This window comes from Myxocyprinus asiaticus, chromosome 38 (assembly GCF_019703515.2).
Source record: "Myxocyprinus asiaticus isolate MX2 ecotype Aquarium Trade chromosome 38, UBuf_Myxa_2, whole genome shotgun sequence".
NCBI lineage: Eukaryota > Metazoa > Chordata > Actinopteri > Cypriniformes > Catostomidae > Myxocyprinus > Myxocyprinus asiaticus.
This window is the reverse complement of record NC_059381.1, coordinates 21,967,883-21,991,126: the sequence shown is the minus strand read 5'-3', so window position 1 is coordinate 21,991,126 and position 23,244 is coordinate 21,967,883. Positions and strand designations below refer to the sequence as shown.

The 23,244-nt window shown below is 38.1% G+C and overlaps 1 protein-coding gene across 2 annotated transcripts in view; it reads left to right on the top strand.

Annotated features, from left to right (window-relative positions):
* LOC127429063 (sodium/calcium exchanger 1-like) overlaps window positions 1-23,244 on the top strand; it is a 103,283-nt gene that overhangs the window by 66,018 nt on the left and 14,021 nt on the right. The window contains exons 4-5 of one of the 2 annotated variants that reach the window (XM_051677823.1): window positions 20,298-20,404; window positions 22,531-22,655. In XM_051677823.1, the coding sequence (XP_051533783.1) occupies window positions 20,298-20,404; window positions 22,531-22,655 (232 nt within the window). The remainder of the gene's footprint in view (window positions 1-20,297; window positions 20,405-22,530; window positions 22,656-23,244) is intronic. The other variant, XM_051677824.1, reaches the window with a different exon arrangement.

The following is a 23,244-nucleotide window of genomic DNA, read 5'->3' as shown; positions in this document are numbered from 1 at the left end:
AGAAAAGATTAGTAAGCAATTTAATCAAACTAAAATCATGTTAACACACATTGTTTATGTCTTGTGGCTATACTTTTGAAAAAGTGACAGATTGGCCCCATTCTCTTCCATTGTTAGTGCCTCACTGGAACCCAGATTTGTGCTTTTTTTTTTTAAAGAAAGGGGCAAGCAAAAATAAAAATTTGTGGTAATCAATATTATGCGACAAATGCTGTTGATTGAGCTTAATTTATATTGAGCCCAGAACATTGCTTTAAGTGGAGTGTTTGTTTGATTCCGTCTTTTGCCAGACAGGCTGCCAATGTGAGAAGGTGGTGTGTGGTGACCGTGTAACATGACTGAAGGGGAAAAAAGAAGATAATTTCTATTGATTTTGACCAATGACATTGGTTTCTGGCCCTGAGCGACCTTACTTTGGGACCTCAAGTACTTTACCCGGCTCATATGCTCAGGGTCAGCTGCAGGATTTCTTTTTGGGGTACACGTGGAAATAGAGAAAGCCACATCCCCTCACCATAAACAATATATATAATAAATACAATTCAAAGCAAAAACTCTCATACACAAATTATGAAAATTGTATTTAAATAAAATCATAATATTCGAGACAAAAATAAAGTGGCTGGATTGAATGTGCAGTGTGTCAAAAATAGAAAAGGCTCTATTGGTGTAGACTGCTCTTTTAAATATGAACCCTTTTTGCATTTACGGGTTTGGTACACAGAAGGAAACTATTGCAGGGTAAACTTCTATTGCAGTGAAAGGGAGAGCACAGCAAATATTATTTTTGCATTCCCATTTGCTCCAACAGCAAAAGAAAAACTCCACTATTACTTTTCCATGACTTTCCAAAAGAGGAAAAAACGGTGAATTACGACAGTCAGAAGTGAGATCGTTAGCAGATCTTTGTCACTCCCTCAGCAGCTGTATTAGAAACCTCTTCGCAGCTGTAATATTTGTTTTTTTTTTTTTTAAACAAATTCCAGGGTAATATAACACAAAGTATATGGTAATAAATGAACACTAAATAATGTAAAAATTGAAATTATAAAATAGTTTTCATAGATTTACACTCCTAAGGTGGAAATACATCACAGTCTATGAAAAGGATAAATATAGTTATGTCATATCAAAATGCACCTACACTATATGCAGAGAAGTATGTATATAGTATGCTTATAAAGCAGTACGTCAAATGAGTAGGATGTCCAGATCCTTAGTAGTTATGTAACAGTAGACAAGAAATACCCAGATGACCTTCTATATCCGCCGAGATTCTGAAGTATGCAACTAGTGTACACTTTAATATCCCATAATGCCACGGGAGCTGAGGAGTTACTGGACATACTGGACTTTGAACGCTGCTACCAAGGACAGCATAATGAGAACATGATGGGAGACTACATTTGGGGGCTGATTCTTGAAAGTGATTTATAGTATAATAGTAAATCTCGAAAAACTACTCACTTCTAAATCTTTTGTAATCATTTTTGTATTACTTTATTATAAATACATGTTAATTTGGATTCATATTTTGTTTTTTTCTGACTTTATGTGAACAAAAAGTCACAAATTCACCCGGTTTCTTATTGGAAATAGGTACATTTCAAAATATCACTGTCTTGGTCACAAAAGCAAGGTTTGTGGGGAATAATAGCCATTTTCTATACTTTTGAGGCATAAGCAATTAGGAAATAACACTTACTACCCAGGAACAAAAATTGTTACATAGTGTTATTACCCTAGCTGTAAGTGGGAAGGGAGAAGCCGACTCTACATGGCTCTATGCTGATGGAAAAACAAACTGCACATATATTCTTGCTTGATTCACTTTAATAATTATCAATAAGCATAGAATGGAGACATAATCAAATAAGAAAATTATTAATTTGGACAGTTGTTTTTAATGGAACGTGTGGTACGTGAAATCGCTTTTTTATGGAATGTGGTGAAAATTTAAAAACCGCAGCTTTTTAAACTCGACAGTCTTGACCTCAGTGGATTAAACAGCAGTGGGTTTAATTAAGATATTTTGGTGTGGTTATTGCTTTGAAAAATATCACTAGCTTACCCGTATTTTTAAGATAATGGTGTTTCCTTTTCCATGTGTTCTGGCAATGGCCATGTGAAGATTGCAGTCTTTATCGCACACTAAATGTAGTTTTTATTTTCTCTTATGTATGACATGAATACATAAACTCCTGCTATTATAACAGCACACGTTTAGTATTGTTCAAATTAGTCTAATTTAAAGACATTGCTTAACTTTGCCTTAAAATGACCGGTAAAAATGTCATTCATTATTGCTGCTCATATCCAATTTTATGAAGGAAAATAAACAGAAACAGGCTGGGTGGGGAAATAATTTATTCCATTGTCAAATATAAACTAGACAAATTGGAAGAATTCACTTCTCCAACCACTGCCCCATGCATTGATGTAATACTACACAAAGTACAGAAAGTTTTCAAATCTGTCATACACCCTCTCTCTTTTTTGCACGCACGCACATTATCTCTCATTCAAACACACATATTGAATGAATGAGTGTCCCACCAACAAACAGGTTTTTGTAGAGGATGTGATTGGTTTTTAAGAACGCTAATTCATTGATTTGAGCCAATTACAACGTCCTGTTTGTAAAGTTACGGAGTCGAACAAAAGAATCAATTCCTGTATTAGAGTCAACTCCGATTCTAGGACTAGTCAGAGTCGAGGAATTTACTCTTTTGGAGTTGACTCCCCATCACTACTGAGGAGCAATTTATTAACAATTTATTTCTGCGTTTGTTGTTAGTACATATTATATATGGGTCACAGGACAATGCCCATGTTCCCGGATTCATTATTTCTCTGAAAGTCTTTTTACTACTAACCTGCATACTTAAAGAACGTACTTTATTGGCGGTTGAGAAGTAAGCTCTTTATCAAAGGCAGTACATACTCTGAAAGTACGTGATATGTGAGCACTCACGGTACACATATTGCATACAGTCATACAGCTGCAGGCACCACATATCCTGAATTTGATGGTGGTTCTGCTGAAAGTAGCAACTATCGCAACTGGTTAACACAGAGCTTTAGCAATCTAGAAAGGGTTCGCCAAGGAAAAGCTCCACTTGAAAGCAACCGTAGAGATGTTTAGCTCTGGCAAGACAAGTGTTTCTTTGCCCCAAGGCCTAGACGGCAAAACCAGTCTCTCACAGCTGATAATGCTATGCCTAGCTGCCTTAACGAAGACACCATGCCACTAGAACCTACAAAAATCTTCATTTTGTTTTACCAAACATTAACCAACCATGCACGGCATTGCATCCAGACATAATAAGCTTAGCTACAGCAGTCACTTATATTCATTAAAGCAAGGCTTGACTTCTCAAAACAAAATCAAGGCCAACAAGCAATGTTAGTGTGGTGAAGATTAACATCAGGCCCAAATACGATCAATAGTTAATGAAAAAAGGAGGATGCCCTAATCAGACCTGTGACATGATGGAAAGCAATAAAGAAAAACTCTTAGCATGAGGAACGAGAAAACATGCTATCTTTGATTCTCTCTAACTATTAAACTTATGAGACCAGCGAGACATGCTCTCGTCAGCAGTGTGAAAGTGAATGTTTCCCAGAGTGAGGGATAGGAAGGAGAGATAAGCATGCTAATGTGTAGCAGCTAGCATCTGGAGTGCTGTCTAATCCAGCTGCGCTTCATTAAACTGTACATCAAAGACACTGAGATGTGATGCAGAGGAGGGTGGGGGTGGGGGTGGGGGGGTGTCTGAGGTAGACAGAGACTGAATTTCTCAAAAGTCTGTTCAGATCAGTCATGTATTTATTAAACCAGAAAACCATGACACCCCAGCGCCTTTGTAAGGTGCTGACAGACATTTGCTGAATGTGTTTTCTTAGCAAAAATCACACTTTTAATCACATTACTGTCTGGCACACTATCTGAGAGGCTCTCGCTGAGACAGCACTGGTGAGGAATGAGTTTATTGGGCTGCATGTTGTAAATAACAATAACAAACATAGAAAAGCTGTGTATTTATGATCACCAGGGCTATTATTGCAAATTAAATCTAAAACTAAGATGAGAACTATTGATTTATATGCATTTTCGTACACTGAAATAAAATAATGCATAATTAATGCAAAAAATGAAAAACAAAACTAAAACAGTTCTGAGTCTGATGTGGCTTGGTTCTTGTTTGAAATGCCGCATTTAGATTCACATTAGGTCTGACAATCAGCAAACATCTTGTTTTCTGTTGGCCATCCACAAGAATCAACAAGCAACTGATATAATAAGTTGAAACATTGTTTCCTGTGACTGTGATTCCTGTGTAGATACCAGCCTTATCTGACTGTGAATTCGGCAACAGTAGTTCGAAAGTTTTTCAGCTTTCTAGGTGAAATGAACACTAGATGTGCTACAACAACTGTGTGTTTCATTCACTTGAACTCAAATCATGACTTCAATGGCTGATTATGACTTTATAAGCACTTATTTTTCTCTCTATTACACAGCTATATTTGAAAATAGCACTAAAATAAAAATTAGTTAGAAGTTAGAAAACTATAATGACCTACCAAACATACTAGGATTTCTGGCACTAAAAAAGTTTAATAGATTTTCTTTTGGCTATCGGGCTAGCTGCTGTGTTGGAGCGTTCACTTTCTGTGCTTGATTTTATCCATTTGGATTCTAATGAATTTACAGCATAAGTCCACTGTCAGCCTCACCTCCAGTAGTTATTCCATTTGCATCATAAAGCAATGCTTCAGACTGTGTTCGTTGTCTCTGACACACAGACCAGGAAATCTTCACAGCAGAGAGGGAGCAAGAGAGAAGATGGAGGAGAATTTATGAAGGAAGTGAAAGAAGAACTCTGTTAATCTCCCAGTGGCTGGAGGTGCTTTACTTCTGGATAGTGTTCATAGTGTGTACATTTGTGAAAAATGGTGTTTTGTAAAATCTTAATTATTTATGCTGTATAATCCCTACTGAAAACATCAGCATAGCTGGTCACCAGCACACAGTATGCTGAGTTGTGGATGCTGGTGTGTTGGTGTTTTGGCAGCTTAACTAGCTTGAAGCTACACACTACGCAAGATTTCTTGTTTCATTATTTTATTACAAATGAACAAACAACTACCAGTACAAAAAAAAAAAAATCACATTTTACTCACACCGAGTCACAATGGCTACCTCTCGGGTTCGATTTGGCAGGAAATTTTAGGCTCCCGTCATTCGTGCTTAGTTTACATCATGTCTGTAAACAAAGAAAAGAAGGGCCGGTGGCAGATTTGCTCCTTACTCAGACTACAGACTTTTTCGGATATATACTCACTAAGCACTTTATTAGGAACACCTGTAAACCTAGTTATTCATGTTATTATCTAATCAGCCAATCGTGTGGCAGCAGTGTAATGCATAAAATCAGGCAGATATGGGTCAGGAGTTTCAGTTAATGTTCATATCAACCATCAGAATGGGGAAAAAATGTGATTTCAACTAAGGCATGATTGTTGGTATCTCAGAATGCACAACAGGTCAAACCTTGAGATGGATGGGCTACAACAGATTATGCATTTATCAAAATGCATGACTAGAGTGTGTTATTTGTCTCTCTATCTCTTTTCTTACCCCCAAACTCATGAATTTGTGATAAAGAACAGAGGTGTCTCAGGGATGCTTGCAAGTGAGTAAGTATTATCTATAAGAGAGATGGAAAGTAAACCAGATGGATCTTTCATGTTTGTGTTTACAACGCTGTCTGTGATAGTGTGGCGAGGGTTAGATTTACACTTGAGTCTGTAACTTTCTGAATCTGCATGCATTATTGTAATATAGTCTTTCATTGAAGAAAACTGTGCATTGTTTTGTCATCCTCAACTTTCTTTGTCTAAATTTCTTTAAATGTTGCTTAATAAGAGCCAACTTTTTACTTTTTCACCATCTCACTAGCTCTCCTCCTCCCCCTCTCTTACTCCCTCTCTTTCTTTCCTTTGCCTAAGGCCTATACTTTTATCAATCCTTGCACTCTAGCTACCTGTTGCCATGCCAACCCCCTAATTTTATGTATTCGTTGTCCTACACAATGCGGTGTGTACAACTGCCTCATGTGCTCGCCTTACTGTGTGAATGCATGAGAATCTTACCTGCGCCACAGCGCTCATGGTGCTTTTAATGACTCATTTAGAATGGAGCTTTTAATGTTCCGCCTCCTGCGCTCTCTCTGCCATTTCTGCAGCCCACATGCGATCTATGAAGACCCTCTTCAGCTTGAGAGAGCCCAGTGCATAGAGGGAATATTTTTATTGCAAACACTGTTAATGTACTCGCCTATTATTGAGTTGACACTGTGTGTACATTTCTCCCATGACAACTTTAGATCTTGCTTCCGCTGAATTGCACAGGAAGTGTTTTCTCCATTTGTGCTGCAGTGTGTGATTATGCACTGCAAAAATAATTTTCTTACTCAGTATTTTGTCTTATTTTCCTGTAAAATATCTAAATATCATAAAAAATATAAAAATAGAATCTTATCTTGAATTGAATTTATTTTTCTTAATCCATTGGCAAAATGTATTTGTGTGTGTGTTAAGCATAAACCTCACTCAAATGTGTTATATTCTTAACCTCGTGCGACCCCCCCCCCCCCCCCCGTACTCATGCGTGGACATTGTATTTTGCCTTCACTAAACACAACGCATAATAAATTCATTTAAATCGACTGATCTCAGTTCAGAAGTATCTGTGCTGTAGGAAAAGGGTTAAACTTTCGACATATGTAGTCATGTGACAAAACAACAGTGCTGATCACAGTGGAGTTTGTTTTTGGGAGAAACGCCAACAAAATTACATACACCTAATACATTTTTTACATCGAAACCTGTTTGAGTCAAAAGATTGGAGTCTCTTGTTTCATCCAATATGCCATTTTAAAAATGTGAGCGATTTATCACGAAATGCCACGCTGCCAAACACAATGTACACTAATGTTTACTTTAGCAAATTTTTTCCTTAGAAATCCTATATTTACTGTGCATTATCACATTGAGAATCAATGCGGGTTCATCCAAAAGCTGAAAAATCTGACTTTCTATAGCTTGGTATTATTTAAAATTTCACAACTTAGTCCTGCTGTCCACATATGTTGTCATCAATTTTGAGGAAAACTATTTACTCCAGATGATTTTTTTTTTTTATTTTTTTTGCATGTTTATTAGGTGCTACTATTTACAAATCAAAAAGGGAAATGGAAAATGCACACAGCAGTCACGGTCTGGTCTCAGGAGCTTAAAGGAATAGTTCACCCAAAAATGAAAATTTTATTGTTCTATCCTAATCCTAATGACTTTCTTTATTCCATAAATACTTTGAAAACTATGGCTTTTTGCCATACAATGAAAGTGAATAGTGACTTCGGGCTGTCAAGCTCCAAAATGGACAATAAATAAATAAAAGCTTAGGAAAAGCAGACAATACATCTCATGAACTATATTCCAAGTCTTCAAGCCATCAAATTGTGTGATGAACAAACCAAAATGTAAGTTATTATTACTCTCAAATGAAATGATTGATCAACTCCCACCCAAAGTGCCAAAATGAAATACTTGGAGTAAATGATGACAAATTCTTTAACTTTTTGGATGAACTATTCTTTTAAATTAATTCCCAGTGGTGTAAGAAAAATAAACTTAATGAAAGATACAATCTTCTCTGAAAACAGGTTTTAATACATTATGTAGGGCTGTCAGTTGATTAAAATATTTAATCTAATTAATTACATGATGTGCTGATTAATTAATCAAATAATCACAATCGCATATGTCAGTATTTACTGAAAAAGGGCCCCAAATAAACATAATTTAGTATATAATAATTAAAATAATTATAAATATAATATATAATTAATATTATAATTCAGCTAATTCATATACATTACATTACATATAAATATATTGTGGCAGCAGACAAGTTAAGCACTTCAACAATACAAAAAGTGGCTTAAAAGTCAAAAGTTTGTTTTATTTCCATATCATTGAACATAGCCCTATTATTGGCCTACTATTGCTTGAGCTATTTTACATTTTTGGTCAATGTACTTATGTATCAGACCAACGCTTTTAGAGCATCTCACTTTGGTTGTGTTGCATGTCACTAGTGTTAGCAATCTTAAGTCATAAGCGCTGTGTTTTTAGGATGCTGTGTAGAGTTAAATATACTTTGAAACTTTGAAAAGCGCGTCTCGAGACCTGCATTCTGCTGTGCTCGGTCCAGCTGTCTTTAAGCACAAAAGCATGTATGGAAGGCTGTGCAGCCTGTTGCTCTAGCTGGTTTGTCGAGGTGTGTTGCCTGAACAGCTGGAGTGCTGACTAGCCACTATTGCCACAGATTCATAAAACATCCAAGTGGTACATCAAGCTTGAATTTCTCCGATGGAAGGAACATTACTTATTATAGAATTTATTTACGGATCGGGGCAAGGTTTATTGAGTACATTTTTTGACACATTATTTTTTTATGATTAATCGCACTAAATTAACATGTTACATTGACAGTTGTAATCTTATGCAAATTGGCCTTTTAAGTGAATTTATCTTGTTTTAAGGATGTTTAGATATTTTAACTGGAAAACGAGACAAAAAAAACTGATTAAAAAGATTTATTTATTTATATATTTTTTTTTTTGCAGTGTGTATTCATGCTTGTTAGTATGTGTACAAACTGTCTGTATACATCCGGGCTGAGCATGTGAGTGTGCAGTGAATGGATTTGGAAGTTAGCAGCTGTGTGAATTTAAGACCTCATTAAGGTCTCTTGTTAGTTTTTTTATTTATGCATATCTATCTCTTTCTTTGTGGAAAGTGTTTGCCTCAGTGAAGAATTGTTCTAATTACCATCTGAGAGTTTCAGTGGGGTTAGCATACCTGTTCAATAAGATGACACTAATGTGAATGTCAGGGCTCATTAACTATGTTTCCATCCAAAGTTTTTTTTTTTTTTTTTTTTGCGACGAAAGGTGTAGCGCATCAAAAGGTTTACAGATATAACTGATGGAAACACAAAATTTCACAAGTGTCGACATAATATTTTTCCGTTTAACTCTATCACATAAACTCTTATGTCGATACTTCAAATGTCACGAAAAACTGGTTCAGAAACACCAGAAAATTTTTGTCAAGAAAATTGGCATTAGTGTCACATTACCCCAATTGTTAGCCTGTATTAATCATGACAACAAGATATAGATCCTTGTAAGCCAATTTATTGTACGTGAAGCATTACTCGCACTGTTATGGATTGGTCTTAACGGCATACCTGCACAGATCCGATGCTGCAAACACATCTGCGTCATGACACTTCCAGGAGTGCCAATACAAATATCTTGTATCATGCACCTGTCTTCGACAAGTGCACAGAGAACAAATGAATGGCCACTCTTTACGATTAACTTAATCGCGGTGTAGCCATCCGTTTATTTATTAAAGTTGCTTTTCCACACCATTCAAAATAATAGATGGCAGTCATGGAATTAGCCCACAATACAAAAAAATATATAATTTCTATGCACAAAGATGTGTGCTTTTTTGGAACACTAACAGAATTAAAATTATTGTTAGCTTACTTTTGAAAAAATGCCGGCAAAATTCCCTGTATTAAAAAAAAAATTACTAAATGAAAAAAGCTTTAAATAAAAAACATTTAATTACCAAAAGAAAAAATAATATTGTTAGGCCTATATAAACTCAGCAAAAAAAAGAAACGTCCTCTCACTTTCAACTGCATTTATTTTCAGCAAACTTAACGTGTAAATATTTGTATGATATATACAAATAGATTCAACAACTAAGACATAAACTGAACAAGGGGGGGGGGGGTCAAAATCAAAAGTAACAGTCAGTATCTGGTGTGGCCACCAGCTGTATTAAGTACTGCAGTGCATCTCCTCCTCATGGACTGCACCAGATGTGCCAATTCTTGCTGTGAGATGTTACCCCACTCTTCCACCAAGGCACTTGCAAGTTTCCGGACATTTCTGGGGTGAATGGCCCTAGCCCTCGCCCTCCAATGCAACAGGTCCCAGATGTGCTCAATGGGATTGAGATCCGGGCTCTTCGCTGGCTATGGCAGAACACTGACATTCCTGTCTTGCAGGAAATCCTGCACAGAACGAGCAGTATGGCTGGTGGCATTGTCATGCTGGAGGGTCATGTCAGGATGAGCCTGTAGCAAGAGTACCACATGAGGGAGGAGGATGTCTTCCCTGTAACGCACAGTGTTAAGATTGCCTGCAGTGACAACAAGCTCAGTCTGATGATGCTGTGACACTCCGCCCCAGACCATGACGGACCCTCCACCTCCAAATCAATCCCGCTCCAGAGTACAGGCCTTGGTGTAACGCTCATTCCTTCGACGATAAACGCGAGTCCGACCATCACCCCTGGTGAGACAAAACCGCGACTCGTCAGTGAAGAGCACTTTTTGCCAGTCCTGTCTGGTCCAGCGAAGGTGGGTTTGTGCCCACAGGCGACATTGTTGCCGGTGATGTCTGGTAAGGACCTGCCTTACAACAGGCCTACAACCCTCAGTCCAGCCTCTCTCAGCCTATTGCGGACAGTCTGAGCACTGATGGAGGGATTGTGCTTTCCTGGTGTAAGTTGGGGCAGTTGTTGTTGCCATCCTGTACCTGCAGTTGGGATATTTGGATGTACCGATGCAGGTGTTGTTACACATGGTCTGCCACTGCGAGGATGATCAGCTGTCCTTCCTGTCTCCCTGTAGCGCTGTCTTAGGCATCTCACAGTACGGACATTGCAATTTATTGCCTTGGCCACATCTGCAGTCCTCATGCCTCCATGCAGCATGCCTTAGGCACGTTCACACGGATGAGCAGGGACCCTGGGCATCTTTCTTTTGGTGTTTTTCAGAGTCAGTAGAAAGGTCTCTTTAGTGTGCTAAGTTTTTATAGCTGTGACCTTAATTGCCTATTGTCTGTAAGCTGTTAGTGTCTTAACGAACGATCCACAGGTGCATGTTCATTAATTGTTTATGGTTCATTGAACAAGCATGGAAAACATTGTTTAAACCCTTTACAATAAAGATCTGTAAAGTTATTTGGATTTTTACAAAATTATCTTTAAAATGCAGTGTCCTGAAAAAGGGACATTTCTTTTTTGCTGAGTTTAATTGCCTTTTCTTTACACAAACTTAAATTAGCCTTACCCTGTTTTGTAGGCGATGACATCCTCAGAATGTTCTACACTTTTTTCAAGACTATAAACTATCAGAACTATTTGTCCAATGCTTAGTTCAGTTTCAGAAAACTAGCTTTTGAACATTTTAAAACTTTTAAATATTTTAAATATAACCCTCTTTACCTCTGATCACATTTGTTGAGCTTCTTCGGAAAATGTAAATTGCATTATGATGCTAAATTTAATTTTAGATGACAAGTTCAGTTTGTTGTTAAAAGTTGCTCGACAAATATGCAGGACATAATGCAGTTGTGATGGTAATGCTTTAGATTAGATGATTGTTCAAAATAGCCTATCAGGAATGTATCATATGTAAACCCTGATATTACACCGCATCAATTTTTCTTTAATAGCTGTGCACACAGCATATACAGCATATGTCGATGGATGGTCCTTATACTAAGACTGAAAGTTTCCCCCACTACTTGGTGCAAGTTGCTAGCTTGAACAGGGCCATGATGATTTGGATCGGAACAGGTGGCAACCTGCGATAGGCGCAACATCAGGACCAATATTCAAAATCAAATCAAATCACTTTTATTGTCACACAACCATATACACAAATGCAATAGTGTGTGAAATTCTTGGGTGCAGTTCCGAGCAACATAGCAGTCGTGACAGTGATGAGACAATTTACAATAAACATCAGATTTACACAACACAATTTAAAATCTAATATACACATAATTACACAACACAATATACAAATAATAACATACAATGTACAGTATACAATACACACAATATAGAATACACATTATACAATAAACAAATAGTATATATAGTATATATAAAATGTACAATAGGTTGTATTATACTGTATTGACATTCAGGCTGTCAGTTGATAGTCAGTTGCCAGTGTGTTGTTAAGAGAGAATATAATTTATGACAGTTCAATGTGAGATAATAAGATTAATAAAATGCAGTGCTGATGTATGTTGATTGTGAGAGATCAAGAGTTCAAATGTCTGATTGCTTGGGGGAAGAAGCTGTCATGAAGTCGGCTGGTGTGGGTCCTGTTGCTGCGATACCGCCTGCCTGATGGTAGCAGTGAGAGCAGCCCATGGCTCGAGTGGCTGGAGTCTCTGATGATCCTCCGAGCTTTTTTCACACACTGCCTGGTATATATCCTGGAGGGAGGGAAGCTCACCTCCGATGATATGTCTGGCAGTTCACACCACCCTTTGCAGGGCTTTGCGATTGTGGGCGGTGCTTTTGCCGTACCAGGCGGAGATGCAGCCAGTCAGGATGCTCTCTACAGTGCTGGTGTAGAACCGTGTGAGGATGTGGCGGTTTATTCCAAACTTCCTCTGCTGTCTCAGGAAGAACAGGTGCTGATGAGCCTTCTTCACAACGGCCTCAGTGTGGACAGCAACTTGAAGCTGCTGACTCTCTCCACCGGTGCTCCATTGATGGTGATGGTGATGGTGATGGGGCTGTGTTCTCTATCTCTTCTCCTGAAGTCCACCACAAGCTCCTTTGTCTTGCTGATGTTGAGGGAGAGGTTGTGCTCCTGACACCAGCGTGTCAGAGTGTGCACCTCCTCTCTGTAGGCTGTTTCATCATTGTCAGTGATCAGACCTACCACCATCGTATCATCAGCAAACTTAATGATGGCATTGGAGCTATGTGTTGCCACACAGTCATGTGTGTACAGGGAAGACAGGAGTGGGCTGAGAACACAGCCCTGTGGGGCTCCAGTGTTGAGGGTCAGTGATGAGGAGATGTTGCTGCCCATTCTAACCACCTGGTGTCTGCTTGACAGGAAGTCCAGGATCCAGCTGCACAGCGAGCTGTTTAAGCCCAGAGCCCGGAGTTTCACATCAAGCTTGGAGGGCACTATGGTGTTGAATGCTGAGCTATAGTCTACAAACAGCATTCTCACATAAGTGTTCCTTTTTTCCAGGTGGGAGAGAGCAGTGTGTAGTGTAGATGTGATGGCATCATCAGTGGAGTGGTTGTTGTGGTATGCAAACTGCAATGGGTCCAGTGAGGGAGGCAGCACAGAGCAGATGTAATCTCTGATTAGTCTCGCAAAGCATTTGCTGATAATGGGGGTCAGAGCAACAGGACGCCAGTCATTTAAGCAAGTGATTTTGGATTGCTTTGGTACAGGCACAATGGTGGACGTTTTGAAGCATGTGGGGACCACAGACAAGGAGAGGGAAAGGTTGAAAATGTCCATAAAAACACCAGCCAGTTGGTTCGCGCATGCTCTGATGACGTGGCCTGGAATGCCACCCGGACCCGCGGCTTTACGGATATTCACCTGTCGGAAGGATCGGGTTACATCCGCTACAGAGACGGAGAATGAACTAACCTCTGTAGCTTCGGCTGCGAGAGCTCTCTCCATGAGAGTGGTGTTATTTCCCTCGAAACGAGCATAAAAAGTATTTAGCTCATCTGGGAGAGAGGCAGCGGTGTTCACAGTGGAGTTTTTATTCCCTTTAAAGTCTGTGATGATATTAATTCCCTGCCACCTGCTTCTAGAGTTGGTGGTGTTAAACTGTCCTTCAATCTTGTTCCTGTACTGGCGTTTTGCTGCTCTGATAGTTTTGCAGAGGGCATAACTGGCTTGTTTATGCTCCACTGCATTCCCGGAATTAAAAGCAGAGGTCCACGCATTAAGTGCCGCGCGAACATCGCTATTAATCCAAGGTTTCTGGTTGGGGTAGATCCGTATTGTTTTGGTCGGAAAAACATCCTCTACTCACTTTCTGATGAAACGCGTTACTCTATCAGTGTAAAGCTCGATGTCATCATCAGAGGCGGACCGGAACATCTCCCAGTCTTTGTGATCAAAACAGTCTTGTAGCGTAGAGTCTGATTGGTCCGACCAGCACTGGATCCTTCTGAGGGTGGGTGCTTCCTGTTTCAGTTTCTGCCTGTAAGCGGGCAGAAGCAGAACGGAAGAGTGGTCCGATTTGCCAAATGGTGGGCGGGGGAGGGATTTGTAGCCATCCCGGAAGGGAGAGTAGCAATGGTCCAAAACCCGGTCCCCACGTGTGTTGAAACTGTTCGTAGTATTTCGGTGCTAGTCCCCGGTCACAATGAACGCAGCCTCAGGGTGCGCGGTTTCCTGCTTGCTTATACTCCCATACAGTTCCTTGAATGCCCGGTTTGTGTCGGCTTGTGGCGGGATGTACACAGCTGTGATAATGACCGCTGTGAATTCCCTCGGTAGCCAGAATGGTCGACAAAGAAGCATGAGAAATTCCAGATCAGGAGAGCAGAAAGACTTGATAGAATGTACGTTCCTCTGATCACACCAGGATTTGTTGATCATAAAACATACACCACCACCTCTGCTTTTACATGAGAGGTCTTTTGCTCTGTCCGCTCGGTGCACGGAGAACCCCGCGGGTTTGATGGCTGAGTCTGGAATCTCCGCAGACATCCAAGTTTCTGTAAGGCAGATAATGCAGCATTCCCTCGTCTCTCGTTGGAAAGAGATCCGCTCTCTCAGCTCGCAGAGCTTGTTGTCCAGAGACTGAACATTTGCCAGTAGAATACTGGGTAGCGGGGTCGATTTGCACGACGTCTTACTCTGATGAGAACGCCGGCTCTATTTCCCCTTTTCCTTCTGCGTTTCCGCGGCCGGGCTGTCCAGACAAAGGGCTCCGCTGGCGTGTTTGTAAACAGCGGGTCGGCATTGAGGAATTTGAAGTCCAGTTTACAGTGTGTAATTGCAGAACCAATGTCCAAAAGTGTTTGTCTGTCGTAGACAATAAGGCAGACAACATCCAAGACAAAAAACATAAGAATTGTATACAAAACAAACAAAAACTACAATGTTGTGTCGGAGCTCGCAACGCAGCAGCCATACTCGGCGCCATCTTGAGTCAGACATTATTACAGTCCTATCAGAAGGGCAACTGCTCCCTTTTGATTGCAATTCCTCCTCTTTGTGAAATTAAAATGACAGTAAGCTGGCTAATTTAAATGAATTGTCTCAATACTCTCCCCATTTTACAAAGACTTGGGGGGGTGGTAAACATTAGGGACATCTGGGATGCAAAAGGCAAACCATTAGCAATATACACACATTTCTGTATGAAAACAGCTTAAGGACAGATTTATTTTGTGATAAACCAAAACTTATGCGACAAAGTGTTTTTTTAAGCATGACATCACGCACACAATTTTTTCATCAGCATTTTCACTTTGTCGATAACAAAACAGTGCGAAAAGTGTATGGAAACTAGGTTATTGTTAATTGTTTCCTACATTCTCTTATCCTCATCTGTGTATTTTTGCCTGTCTGTGTCCATTGGGATTAATTTCACTCCCTTCAAGTCTCCTGATTGCCCCTTCCAACATTCAGGCCATAACAACCAGACTTCAGAAGAGGTTCATCCCACAAGGGCCACTTTAACACCTGGAATTAGCATTTTTAGTGATCAGATCACAAAGATCCATTGTAATCGAATTACTCAAACCAATTTTGGAGGTGGTCAGGGTTTAATTCGGACTACGTTTAAAGATATCCAGAAATTGTCTTGATAAGTGCAGTTTTCTTTCCTGGTCTGACATACTGGCTAAGTCTGAAAGCTGAAAGATGCTGCCTTTGCAGCTGTTTATGGGGGTTTGACATGTTTCACATCCTTTCTACTAAGATGCCTTCATCTGGTCAGTTTTTGAGGCCAGCATAAATAAAACCTGCCTATGTTATCCCAATATCTTGCATGTGCAGTTCGCTGGTTGGTTAAAATATTAAACATGGCATTTGATGGAGTGAGTAAAAGCAGTAATTAGTTTATAAATGTCCAGTTTATATATATATATATATATATATATATATATATATATATATATATATATATTATTTTTTTTTTTTTTTTTTTTTTTTCGGTTATACCTCAGACTCGCTTGAATTTGTCCTAGATCATTAGATATGATGCTTTGGATCATTAGATATGACGTTATATATTCATTTTCTTTGACCTTGTATTTAATACTTTACTGCATATTGTATGGCACTGTCAAGCACTATAATGTAGTCAAAATGTTTACAGGTTCATTGGAATATAGCCAGAAGATCTGCAGAAATAGAGATAGGGAAGGAAAAAGAGAGTGTGAAAAGAAAGAAAAGGTTGATGGGGGATGGGAGTGAAGACACATGCAGTAATTGTGTGAGATAAGCATGGTGGTCTAATTATTAAAGAACAAGTGCTAATGGCTTTAATTATATACACATCTGGCCAATGGAAGCTGCAAAGCAAAGCAAGTAGAGGTGGGCAAAGAGAAGATTAGTGCTCACATGTAATAGAGGGATTAGAGTGCAAAACCATTGAGAAAATGTTTGTTTTGTGTGTGTTTACACAGCAGATGTACCTGAGCACGCTTAACATATTGATTTCCCATAAAATAAAAAATAAAAATTTAAACACTGCCGCTGTCCCTTCCTTTCTTCATAATTCATGTGCTGTAATTATCAGGGTCCCTTACACCTGAGTCTCTTCTCTTTCTTTCTGTCCTCATCCCTTTTTCTCTGTTTCTCCCTTCATCATTTGTTCTCTCCAAAGACTTACTCCACTCTTTCCTCTCTTTTTGTTTATACCGTGTCCTAAGGTGTGGTGCGACAAGAATCCAGCGGCAGGCAATTTTTCTGTCCATACTGAAACTGAAAAATGCTGCTCTCACAACGACATTCTTGTCACCTTAGAAATACAATAGAATACATTACAACCTGTCTACACTGGACGCGTCCGTTGACGTAACACACCGCAGCGGCTTGAGGCTATCTACACAGGACGTGTCAAAGCGAACGTTTCATATATAAAACGTTCTGTTTATTTGTCTTGTTGGCAGGAGTAGCTCCAGCGCGTGCAGTGCAAAATGGAAGGGGAGATACGATTACTGCAATGGACACTTCCAGTGTAGACAGCTTCTTGCAACGCACTGCACAGCTGAAGAGCGTAAAACTAAGGACACATACCTTGTATTTTCATGATGTATATGATGCTTTGGATAGAGCGAAACAGTCTGGGAAAAAACAAATACTATTCATTTTCTGCTAGGGGAAAAGATTTTTAACAATAACTTTAAAGACAGTCAGCATAATTTCATCTTGATTTTTTAAAAACTGTTTATAGAGGAATTTGTTTGTGAAAAACTACACATAATCCTGAGGGGAAATGATCCACCAGTTAGAGAATTGTGGCAAACTAAGCACGCCAAATGAGCTCTGTATTGACCACCCACTTCCATGCTGCACTATGAATGACGCAATCGAGAATGTGTCCCTACATTCTCAAACTACTTATATATTTGTATATCTGAATATTTTACAATAAAATTGAAAATATTGTTTATATACCTATACAATCAACAACTTTAAATCAATAGTGTTATATTTTTCCATTGTTTTTTTATTTGATTATTTCATTCACAATGCTTCATGGGATTGTAGTTCATTCCCTCGTTAAGGATGGAAAGTACACTCTAAAGTCTTGTACCTTTGTATTTTTGTCCGATTTTCAAACACTTTTTTTTTTCCAAAACAAAGTTTGTAACATTGTGATTCCCCTTGGAGCTGGTTGGTTTGGTTCATAGCTTATAACTCTTTTGTGAAGGATTTTTTGAAATTATTATGTAAAAAAATTTATGGTAAAAATACTTCCGCAACCAAGAAGGCTGAAAAATTGAGCAGCTGCACTCTATTGGGATTTTGGTCCAATGAGTTTTCGCTGTGGGTGGGGCTACCCGGCACAACGCCATATAAATTGAAAGCAAGGGACTCGAATGAACATGGAAGAGTTAATATGGATAACATGGAAAAGATAACTTCGTACTAACGTTTGTCGCTTTGTCATGTTGCTCCTGTTTAGGACACAGTGTTACGTACTTTATCTACCCATTATGTAAGCACTCGTACGTCACAGACACAACTGTGGAAGAGCACTTCATGATGAAAGCATTGTATTTAAAGCATTATATTTCTATGCAAACATCTTAGAAAAATCAAATTCACTTATGCGGTAAATCATAAACATTGCAAAAACATCTGCTGAATGTCGTTCTAACATCTAACAGGGAGCATTTTAGTTTCATTTTGCAGATGAGCATTCACACTGAGAATTGTTCAGATGAAAATCTTTTTAAAGATGTAGGCTGATGATGTTTGACATTTAATTTATAAAATGGTAAAATTTTTATTAAAAACTAAAATAGATGTTACCACACAGTTATAATCTGTGGTTATTTAGTGCTTTTTTTTTCTTTTTTTTTTTTTTTTTTTTGGGATTAAATCAGAGGCTAAATAGTGCAAATACCGATATATAATATTTACACCCCTAATTAAATACTAACATACAGTATACAGCAACATGTTTATTGTGTTTATCTAGAGTCCTGCAGACACCCTACACCAACTCCTAAACCTAACCCTAACCTTTGCTTACAAAAATTAACCTTGGTTTTACTACATTAACCATAGGAACAACATGATATTTTGTAGTAAATCATAGTAACCACAAAATTAACATGGTTACTATATTAACAACATAGTACTGTAGTAACACCGTGGATAATTACATTAAAACTATGGCTTCAGACAAAAAAACATGGTTACTACAATATTACTATAGTAAAACCATGGTTAATTTTATCCAAATCAAACCTTTCTCTCAACTCCCCGACCTTCACCATGACCAAATCACTGCGAGAAAATCAACCTTTCTAATAATTTTTATTTATTTTTATAAGTTGTATTAAAATAAATATTAAGAGTGGAGACAGGATGGGGAAAAAATGGGACAAAAGGTAGAATCGAACCCAGGTTGTCCGCACGAGAAAAGCACATCTACACTGTCAATACACCCCACACCACTGCAGTGACACTAGCACAGCTAGTCTTCAATTTCTTTTCCACCAGACTATTGAAGTGCAAAAAACCGTGCTGGGTGCAAATAGTCACTCCATTAAATTTATTAAATTACCTCTGCCTCCAGTTTTTGCTGTTGTACAGCATTGTTCTAGCCTGTATTTATCAACCATGACCAGAGTGTTCTGTGTGCTAATAATGACAAATAGTGATTAGCCATGTCTAACCACCCTTATTGCACAAAAAACTCTGTATTTTAAATCCAGTTACTAAAAATCAGGGCAGCTCTGTGTTTCTACCTCTCTGACTGAATCAGCTCTCCTATTTTAGTACTTCTGTTAACATTAATGGACTCAAGAGAATGGGAACTTTAATGTACCCACTACAGCAGCTTTCTGCTAACAAGGGTTTCCACTGATGGATCATAAATAAAATATACAAAGTCAGATATGCTGAATTAAAACATCTCTGTCTTAAATAATTGTATGTTTTGTGCCATTTTGTGTTACTTCTCTTTATATTCGTAGGACAGGTCCATTGCAGGCCATTTTGACACATCTGCCAATGAGGAGTGAATTGAGAAAATTTACCGGCCACAAATATTTCATACCAACCCTGCTTTGCATTATTTTTATTAAAAAATATTATTCTAAAAAAAAATTTTTGTCCTTATGATTTGCATGATTTTTATTACATTTTTTTTTTTTTTTGTCCTTATGACATTCAATTATATAGTTTTTTCCCTTACATATTAGAGACAAACAGCACAGGTTATTATGTCACTTGTATTGTATCACATATGTTAACTTATATACTGTATACAGTCTCCATCTCTATGTAAAACAAAGACACATCAGGATTTGTTCCTAATACTGTATTGCCTATTTGTTTTGATGTATCTCGCCATATAAAGTTTATCACCAAAAAAATTAGGCCTCCTAGATTAACTTCTGATGGTAAATTTTTCACTGAGGTAAAAGTCATTAGAAGATGCAGGAATGTTTTCAAATGTTTTCTTTAGTAGACAGAGTTCAAATTATACTATGTACTGGCCACTGGCGAGTAACTCCATTTTACTCTTGACCGCTTAACTGGTGTTAATTTGAAACCTGATACTGGATGTTACATTCACTCTTTCCCATTGCCCCAGTTCTTTCTTCAAGCCTGTATCAATCATTTACATAGCCTGCATTGTCTTTGCCCACCACAGGAAGATGCTGGAGGTGAAGATCATTGATGATGAGGAATACGAGAAGAACAAAACCTTTACCATCCATCTGGGGGAGCCAGTGCTGCTGGAGATTGGACAGAAACACGGTCAGTTATGGGAGTAGTTCACAAACATCAAAACACTATCTTCAGAGCTCCCTGCATTTGTGTTAGAGCACAAATTGGTGTCTCTGTTTAGTATTGTATTAATAGCTTCCATTCCTGAATAATTAAAGAACAGATCTGATAGACCGGTCTTTGTGTGAACGGAGTAACAAATGGGAGTCATAGAGGGACTTTGAATGGCTGACTTGTTATAATGGGACAGCAGGAATAGGCAGTGACTGGTCTCAGTGCAAGCGGCCATATTGCAGTAATATCTCTTTATATCGCTATATTTGCAGCCATTTTTGCTCATTTACCATGTACTTACTGCTCTAATTTAATGTTCTTCCTCATGCTCTTCCAATTGCTGTACTGTTGCAGGATCCAATTTAGAATGTTGTTGATGCTATTTTCATAATAATTTTTTGTTTTTGTTTTTTTCACTGATTGCCTCTCTTCTTTCCATTTCTCTCTCTTACACTTCTCTAGAATTTATAAGGAGTTTTTTTGTTGCATGCACATATGGAGCATTTCTACAGCTTTCTACATGATGGTTAATTATTATAAACACTAAAGCTGTGTCCCAAACGACACACTATGCACTTATAAAATATACTATGCACTCAGCCATGTAGTGGATGAATTTTCAAAGTATAGTATCTTCTCAAACGTAACGTTTTTTTTACTACATGGAAGCGTTCACCGTTTAACAGCCAGGGTTGGGAGGGTTACTTTTGAAATGTATTCCACTACAGATTACAGAATACATGCTGTAAAATGTCATTTGTAACGTATTCCGTTAGATTACTCAAGGTCAGTAACGTATTCTAAATACTTTGGATTACTTCTTCAGCACTGGTAGATTTTTTCACTTGTTTTGACTATAAAAACTCTGCCAGTACAGTAAGACACAATACACATGTTAAAAATACATTCTCTGAAAAACCTAAATATCTTATGCAGTGTTGTTTCTAAAACAAGATAAATCAAATTGATTTTGTTTTAAAGATTTTTAGATATTTTTACAAGAAAACAATACAAAACTTATTATCAAGAATATGATTTTTGCCCTAATATCAAAGGTCTTACTAGAAAAAAAGAAATTATTAATCCAACGTGAATTTTCTTGATAAAAAAAATATGATCGTGCCTGGTAACATGTACATGTAAAATGGCTAGGAATAGTATTTTAGCTTAGCGTAAAGCTGACAATTTACACAAGGTTTATTTCTATTTCTTCTGCTCCAAACTTACTTCAAACTTACTCCTCTGTCTGCTCATATGAATGTAACACACCATAAGAAAGTATTTCACCGCTGTTCAAACGCACTTTGGATCGCATCATTTTTATGTATAAATGTTTTCCATCTGAAAGGACTAAATATTAAATGAAACAAATGACAATAAAATGCAAAGTAATCTCTTCAGTAATCAAAATACTTTTTGAATGCAACTGTATTCTAAATACCAATGATTTAAATTGTAACTGTAGTGGAATACAGTTACTTATATTTTGTATTTTAAATACGTAATCCCGTTACATGTATTCCGTTACTCCCCAACCCTATTAACAGCTGACGGAAGTGACGTTTCAAGGGCATGTTATGTGTTGCCGCTAGCTTTAGCATGTTAGCCAACCTCAGTTCAACACTTGTATCTTAAACAACGTACATATTCACACAGCTTGGGGTGATGGTAAAGCATTCAACTCACATTTGTAAGATGCTATATCCACTGAAGCTTCTCCAGCTGCTACATTCTTCATTATTTACAATCAAACAATCAAAATTGGGGTTTTTTTCAGACCAGCAGCACAGCTAGGTAACTCCACCCCTTCCGCTATCTATGGTAAACCGCATGTGCTAAGTGCATGAAGTGTCCAACATTCTACACACGTTTTGACGGTTGAAAAAGTGCATCATTTGGGTACTTAAAGTACACTTCTTTTTGTTGCATTTTCAGTGTAAACGTACTACTCGAACTACTTACACTACAAAATGGCGTAGAATAGTGCAGAAGTGTTCGGTTTGGGACGCACCTCACATGTGCTTGACTGTCTCGGCTGACCTCTGTAATACATGTGTAAACACTACATGGCTCAGTAGATTTTCTGTGTCTTCCACTTACAGGAGACTCTAATGATAACAAGCCAGTGGTGGGGGCTGAGGAAGAGGAGGTGGCCAAGATGGGTTGCCCGAGTCTGGGAGAGCACACCAAACTGGAGGTGGTGATAGAGGAATCGTATGAGTTCAAGGTGAGTCATGAGCAGTGTTGGGGAAGCTACTTTGAACCTCATATCTTAAAGTAGTTAAACTACACTAAAGTAGTTAGCTAATCTACAAGTTACTAACAAAAAAGTAGCTCACTACATTGAAGCTATTAAGAAAAAAAGAGCCGTCAGATGATATAATTAATTATTATTTATTTAAATAAATAATATCACCTGATTATATATATATATATATAACCTTGTGCGACCCCACACACACATGCGTGGACGTTGTATTTTGGCTTCGCTATATGCAATGCATAATTTGATTAAACCAACTGATCTCAGTTCAGGAGACTCTGTGCTGTCAGTTAAGGGTTAAACTTTTGGTGTATGGAGTCGTGACAAAATAACATGGCGCCGATCACAGCAGAGTTTGTCTTTGGAAGAAACGCCAACAAAACTACATCTGGTAAGACACCTTATTAAGTTTTTACATTGAAACCTGTTTGAGTAAAAAAATTAGAGCCTCTAGTTCCATCTGATATGCCATTTTTTAAATTTGAGCGATTTATCACAAAATGCCATGCTGCTAAACAAAATGTACAATAATGTGTATAATAAATAGCACAAG